The 7,410-nt window shown below is 42.6% G+C and overlaps 1 protein-coding gene across 13 annotated transcripts in view; it reads right to left on the bottom strand.

The window, feature by feature from the left end:
* LOC122560715 (amiloride-sensitive sodium channel subunit beta-like) overlaps positions 1–6,914 on the bottom strand; it is a 32,631-nt gene extending 25,717 nt beyond the window's left edge. For 2 of the 13 annotated variants that reach the window (XM_043711667.1, XM_043711668.1), the window contains exons 1-4: positions 6,172–6,497; positions 4,611–4,931; positions 2,580–2,853; positions 1,541–1,731 (exon numbers count right to left, since the gene is read on the bottom strand). In XM_043711667.1, coding sequence (XP_043567602.1) covers positions 1,541–1,731; positions 2,580–2,853; positions 4,611–4,931; positions 6,172–6,338 — 953 coding nt within the window. In that variant the 5' untranslated portion in view covers positions 6,339–6,497. The other 11 variants (XM_043711674.1, XM_043711673.1, XM_043711672.1 and 8 more) reach the window with 11 other exon arrangements.
* Positions 6,915–7,410: the final 496 nt, after the last annotated feature.

The raw sequence follows: 7,410 nt of genomic DNA, 5'->3' as shown, positions 1-7,410 counted from the left end.
TTTAAACTCCCACATCTGACAAGAAGTACATATCACTGCAACGGCCATTTTTGCTCCTTCACAATCTACAGACCCAGAAACTAACACCGTCTTATTCCTCTACAAACACTGCCCCAGGTTAAATTAATAGTTATGGCTTATATTTTAAGTTTAATCAAGAGACTTATCTGTAAAAACATATAATCAAGAATCCACTGTACTCACTACTGCAGCCTTTCTCTTGGACAGACTTAAAACAACAATTAACTTATCTGATTCTGTGCTGTGAACTTCGCCCAACAGTTCCTCCAAGATTAGCTGTGAATTTCACTGTTTGTTCATTTTCCCAGATGCACTCCGATGTCCAGCGATACAAGAATTCAAACTGCAAAGGCGGTAACTGTGCAGGTTCTCTCTCTCCCTCCTGCACTGTCCTCACCATGTGCTTCCTTTATTTGCTCTTCTCCCTCTTAAACTGCTGTTGTTTTGACTTTTTTTTCCCAAAGTTCCAAAACAATGCAACAGCATATAAAACTGTAATTGCTGCTCCTGGAATTCGAGGAAATCACCTCCAACACCTAAAATACCTCAAAAGAAGGAGCAGCTTTTACAGCCAGAAATTTTTCCCGTCCTCCATCTTGGATTTCTTGCCGTGCTCAATTCTTGTTGCACATTGAGCTTTCATTCCCCATTGACTCAATGACATCCTGGCCTGCACTGTGTTGGTTGACAACAGCTGAGAGAGTAGTGAGATAACCACAACTGGGGTTTAGAGAGGTTCAGCCAGAGCTAGGAGAGCTCTTTCTCTCTGGTCAGGCAGCAACTAATTCCACCTTAATGCATAATGAAATTCTAAGCATGAATTACTGGTATTAGCTTATTTTCTGGAGCAACTGTAGACTGTAGTCACTTGATTAAAGTACTGGACTTTATCATAGAGTTGTACATAAAGGTTTGGGAACACATAGGACAGAGTCTGGGAAGACTATCAAGACAAACGACCCTTCCTTAAGATTTTGCCACATCACATCTTATTCTTATTCTGTTATTCTTGGGAATGTTAAGTGGCTGGAAAAGTCAGCATTTGGTGAGCTTGCTGCAGTCCATGGAGGTTAGAAATCTGTATCGTGCTATTTAGGAGGGAGCCCCAGGATTTTGAGCCAGTGACAGTATATGAACATGTATACAGTTCTAACTCAGAATGGCAAATGGTTTGGAGGAGAAACTGCAGGTGGTGGTGTTCCCATGTATCTGTTGCCTGGGTTCTTCAAGGTAGAGTGGGTTTGAAAGGTGATGTTGGAGGAGGCTTGACAAGTTGCTGTTGTATCTCCTGTAGATTGTAAACATTACAGGCACAGTGCAGAAGTAATGGAGGAGTGTGGCTAGTTAAGTGTTCTAAATTTGAGAAATAACTGATTCCATCAGCCAAATGTTCTTCTGAATTGGTCAGAAGATCATGTCTGCCCCACTGGATAACGCAGTTAGATTTTATTTTGGCAGTTTTGCAGTATAAGGCACTTAAAGATCTACTAGTGCAGGAGGAGGAGATCTAAGAACTTACTCAAGGTTACAGGGCTGTCCACCGAAAACACAAGCCAGAATGAAATCCTGTCCCTGCTCGCCCATCATCAGGCGGTCTGTTCGAGGCATGTTGGACAGGATGCTCATGTAATGCAAGGAGTACCACTCATTCATTGCCTCTAGTGCTGTGCTGAAGTTTCTGTATATACAGCTTGACCTGTTCTGATCACACTAAGAGGTAAACAAAAATACGTTGTCACACTCAGTGAACACAATACCCTCATTGTATCTTCATTCCACACAATACACATTTCACTGTATATACTATCTTGAATTGGAATAATTAGCACCAACATAAATAGCCATTAAAATGGCCACCTGCACATGTACAAATAGGCGCAGTGACATTGTTACCGATGCCAGACATCCCTAAATCAGAATGAAGCTGTGCACAAACAAACAATGTTACTACATTCCTACTACTAGCATCACACCTGTTGTGCCTGCACAGAAAACCCTACTGAGGCCAAAGTTCCAGGACAAAGTTCAGGAGTTGGAGCAAGGTTTGGAAAGAGGGACAATATTCTAGGAACAGGGACAAAACCTGGGCAAAACAAGCAAAGTTCAGAAGTGGAGAAAAAAGTCATGACATAGCACCAGCCGTTCAACTGGGCTGCTGTACAGGGTGGACAAAGGAGTGGGAGCAGCTCTGCACCAAATTTGGACTTGGATGGAGAACTGGCAGCATCAAGGACTTTCTCCTAGTGTTACTGAATGCCTGCAGGCTGGCTCAAAGACTATTCTTCTGGTTGAAAGGCTGCTGTGTCTGTTGCTTGGCAGTGACATAGCACTATCAGATTGTTTCTGCACCTATGCACTCTTTGTGCCACTTGTGGCAATCCTGCCAATCTGATTAAAATTGCGCCCACTGTTCTCACCAAAACTACAGTGAATACTGATTGAAACTTTGCAAAACATGCAGACATGTACTCACATAAGTACAGATATGTCATATACAGGCATACACATAACCATGCACATATATGCACATATACCCATACTGCACTACCCTTACTTACCAGTTGCAGTGCCACTTTGAAGGACCCCAGCTGTGGCCGGTTCCAAGCTGCTGAATGAGTTTGATTTTGATCAGATCCCAGGATGTGTAACACTGTCTCCACACCCTGTTCATTTGTTTCGATGATCACAAGTGATGCTACCTTGCTCCAGTTTGTCTGTGATGGTGGGAGTACAGCTGGAATTGTTCCATTCTGGTCATAACTGTAAATATGTTCAAGTGCAAGTTTGGCAAACTTGTCCAAATGCTGCAACAACTGCTTGGACCTTGTGTACCTGAAATTGGGAACAGACTGTCTTAACATCAAGAACCAGGAGATTTTCAAAAAAACAGAACAATAGACCACTCAGTCGCTTGAGCCTGTTATGCCATTAAATGAGAATATGACTGACCTATGACCTAGCTTCATAGAAGTTGCTCTGAATCCTGGAATATCTTGGTTAGCAAAAATCTGTTCATCTTACATTTAAAATGAACCATTTATCAAGCATCAATTCTTGTATGTGGATGTGAGTTTCAAATCAGTGCCACTCTAGTGCAGAATTTATGTGTTTCTTAATTTCCTGAAGGGTTTTGCTTTAATTTTTATACAATGCTGCCTAACTCTAGACCACCCCCCCCCCCCAATCTCCAAGTAGTGGAAATAGTTTCTCTTTATCTATATTTTCTGCTTTCCTTAATATCTTACAAACTCCTCTCAAGCATTCTTCACCTTCAAAATATATGCCTTGCTGGTGTAATTTTTCTCCTTAAAATCTCGGTATCATTCTGGTAAATCTACACTGCACTCCCCCCAAGACCAACTTATCCTTCCTCCAGTGTGATACCCAAAACTGCTAACAGTAATGTTAATGTGATCCCCACCAGGGTTTTGTATAGTTACAGCACGTGTGGTCCCTCTTTCATTCCTGAAAGCAGACATTCTGGCTGGTGAAGGTGCAAATACACCTTCAGGATTATTACAACAGGGGAAGTCATTCAACCAATTAGCCTCTCCCATCACATGATTGCTGATCTGTAACTCTGCCTTGGTTAGAGAGATTTGAGTGGAGCAAGTGGGAAGAACATGTCTGAGGGCTGGTATCTACAGGACTCAGATTTAAGACATTTGCAAATAAAAAGAGTGTCATGAGGAGAATTTCTTTATAGAGTAGTTTTGACCGAGAATACACTGTCTGAAAGTAAGTAAATCCATTAGTAACATTAAATGGAAAATGGATAAATACATTGAAACAAAGATTGTTTTTTGTTGCAGAGTGGGAACAGTTGAATGGGATGTTTCAGGTAACTCCTTCAATGAGTCTTCACCAAGGTGATGTACCAAATGAGCACCTTTGTTGTATCCTTTACATCCTCACACAACAAAAATCCACCTATCTCCATCTTGATAGCCCAAAATATTCTCCAGCACCCATATCCTTTTGGGGAGAGAATCCTGAATTTCCACTTTTCCTTGTGTGAAGAGAAGTTTCCTCATTTCACTGCTCAATAGCCTGATGCTATTTTTTATTGATTTTTCCCAAATGCCAAGTTTTTGGTTTTAGACTGTGAGAGTTTGTGCTGCTTTGATATCACCAGATGACCTAATACTATTCTCACTTAAAGTCCATTTGGATGAAGAATGGATGGATCACAATCAGGAAGCAAGAATCTTGCCTGATTTCCCCTTTATCTGAATACAGAGCCTATTCATAATGCCAAACACTGCTATCTGGCTGAGACTAGCTCATTTAACATTGACTGCATGGGAGTTGGGCTGTGGGACTATTGCTTTGCTCTGGTCAATACCTTCCCGTTTAAAAAAATCCAGTAGGACACAAAACAAAAAAAATCTGGGTATGCTGTGAGGACTTTCCAAATACAACAATTGGGATGGTACTGATGGTAGAAGTTCTGGTATACCCTTCAGGAACATGGCACTGCCTGTTGAAAGGTTGGTTCAGGATTTACCCGTCTAAGGTTTGCAAGAATATTTGCAGTGGAGGAGAAAAACTTCTTCCCTGGATGTAATAACTTAATAGCACCATTTTACCTGAAAGGGTTGCTGTTACAGATGGTGACAGCAGGGAAGTTCATTGCTTTGAAACCAGTCCGCAGGTTCATGCTGACCTCCCAGGATAGGTAACTCTGAATTAGGATCACCCACTGCCAACAGACCAGCCCTGTAAATACCAGAGTCAGAATGAACCACATCATCCGCTTCTTGGGCCCCTCGGTTACAATGCGCTTGGGTCCATGCGTGTTGGTGTTCTCACAGTACCAGACCAGGAGCTCCGTATAGGTGTAACCTGGTCCTTTCTGCAGCCGGTGCAGAGTGCAGGTTAAATATCGTTGCATCTTCAGGCAGACCATCCTGCTGGGTACAGTGGGAAAGATCAGTTAGTTTATCTCAAATCCACTATTTCATTTTAAACATACTCACTAATCATTCCATCCAGTGACCTTAGGAGTGGGGCAAGTCGTCAGGGATCAGTGTTAGCATTCTTACCTCAATTGGCCGAATGGCTGGTTTATCATACAAAGTGATACCCACAATGTGAGTTCAATGCTCTGTCAGCCTCTCCCCTCGCTGAGATGCGGTAACCCCCAGATTAAACCACCACCAGTTGGAGAGTTGCTTGAGGGGCAGTAGTAGTGCCCTTACCTCTGAGCCATGAGGTCCGGGTTCAAGTCTCACCTGCTCCAGGGGTTTGTAGTAACATCTCTGAACAGGCTGATTAGGAAAATATTTAAACCACGGTCAGTCGTTTCTCTCTGAAGAGAGGACGAGACTATGGCGGCTATACCTTTTTATATTCAATTCAGATTTTGAGTTTAAATACCTTCGGTTGTGTTGAACGTCTGGAAGATTTGTCAGTAACTGAAAGGTCTGGCAGGGTGATTTATCGGTAAATGTGGGATTAGCTGGTGCACCTTCTCAACTCGTCTTGTCCCGTTAGTTCAGAAGGGGGCCACTCTTGCCTCTCGCCCCTTCCCACAGAATGTGGTCCTGAGGGAGCGCCTTCCTGTGGCTGGGCTCTGGGCTGGGCTCTGGGCTGACCGCAGTCTGGCTGAAAGGGTGAGAATCTGGTCATTCATTCCACCCGGTCAGAACAAAAATCACCCTTGGCTGGAAGTTTGAACAATACTGCGAATGTCTACAATTCATATCACAGGTATAGATAGGATCGATATAATGAAAATATTTACGGTATTTCAACATTGTAGAACCGAGCTGGAAATTTAACATTTTCTGCAAGATAATTTAAAAACTAATTCATTATGTACAATCTATATTGTGTTTAGAAGAGGTTACGAATCTATTGGCATATACTGTGGGCATCTATTGAATATTGACAGAATTTTGATCAGGTATGTCATGAAACTTTAAAAAAATTCAGTATTAATACTAATCACGGCGCATTTTCTAGCATTTTGATTACAATCTAGAAATTATCGCTATTTCTACGTGGTGTCCACATTTAGTCACCAAGAGTCGCGAGCAGCCAGTTATATAGGTCTCCTGCAAATAAAAAGGCATTAATTATATAAACGGCACAAAGTGAGCTCAAACCTGGCGTTCAAAATACCAGACCAAAGAAAACAAATCGCACTGTAGCGTCTCTTTGAGCTGGGATGGGGACTGAGAGCGTTCCGAACTTTGAAGAGCGGACAGGCAGACGACCCTACCTTGTGGGCTGCTTGACTGTGTAGGAAAGGACAGGGACTGGTTGACAGCAATCAGACTCCAACTGAACCACTCCGACCAAATCCGGCTCATCAACTTAGTCAGCAAGTCATCCAGATCAAACAGACGGGACAGCTACACACGCACACTTGGCAAAACCCATTCAAACACCCAGCTACACAATACACACAGCTACCCCCACTTGCAAACACGATGTGGAGGAGACGGTGTTGGGCTGGAGTGGACAAAGTTAAAAAAAATCATACAACACCAGGTTATGGTCCAGCAGGTTAGTTTCGAAGTACTACTTTGCAAACGCATTCACATAAGTGCACCAATTCCCCTTCACAGCAGAATTTCCAACTGCTGCAAAGGACTAGACAAGGTAAGATTTGACAGTACTCAAATCCCAAAAGTAGCGATGCAGGATAAAAAAGGACAGAGGAAATTTACACGGCTCTGAGGTCCCCTTCTCCAGTGACAGAATTGAAAAGTCCTGTTAAACCTTTATAAAAGTTTGCTTTACCCACATTCGAACATGTGATTGGTTCTGATGTCAATATTTTAAAAAGATCTTGTGTACCAGAGGAAGGAACAAACACTTAACAGATTGAAATCAGAGGGGCAAATTTCTTTGGAAAAGAACACACTGAATGATGATGACAGATCTTGAAAGGGTTTGATCGTCTAGATGCAGAGAAGATGTTTCCTCTTTTGGAAGAGACCATATCAGGATTTCAGGAGAAACGTCTTTACACAGAAAGTGATTGCAAAGTGAAATTTGCTACCAAAGGACATAATTAAAATGAATAGGCTGGAAGCATTTAGGCATAGCCCTTGTGGGGCAATGGTAATGTCCCTATATCTGAGCTAGAAGGCCGTGCAGCAAATCCCACCTGCTCCAGAGGCATGCCACACCCTGTCTGAGCAGGTTGGCTAAAATATCTAGAACCATTTAGGGGAAGCTAGATGATCTCATGAAGGCGAAAGGATTATATTGGACAATGAAAGAGCAAGAGAAAGGCAATTTCTTTTAAAAGCTGAAAATGTGTTGCTGGAAAAGCGCAGCAGGTCAGGCAGCATCCAGGGAACAGGAGAATCGACGTTTCGGGCATAAGCCCTTCCTGAAGAAGGGCTTATGCCTGAAACGTCGATTCTCCTGTTC

This window comes from Chiloscyllium plagiosum, chromosome 21, assembly GCF_004010195.1.
Source record: "Chiloscyllium plagiosum isolate BGI_BamShark_2017 chromosome 21, ASM401019v2, whole genome shotgun sequence".
Taxonomy (NCBI): domain Eukaryota; kingdom Metazoa; phylum Chordata; class Chondrichthyes; order Orectolobiformes; family Hemiscylliidae; genus Chiloscyllium; species Chiloscyllium plagiosum.
Note: the sequence above shows the minus strand (reverse complement) of the source record. Positions and strands in the feature narration are given on the sequence as shown.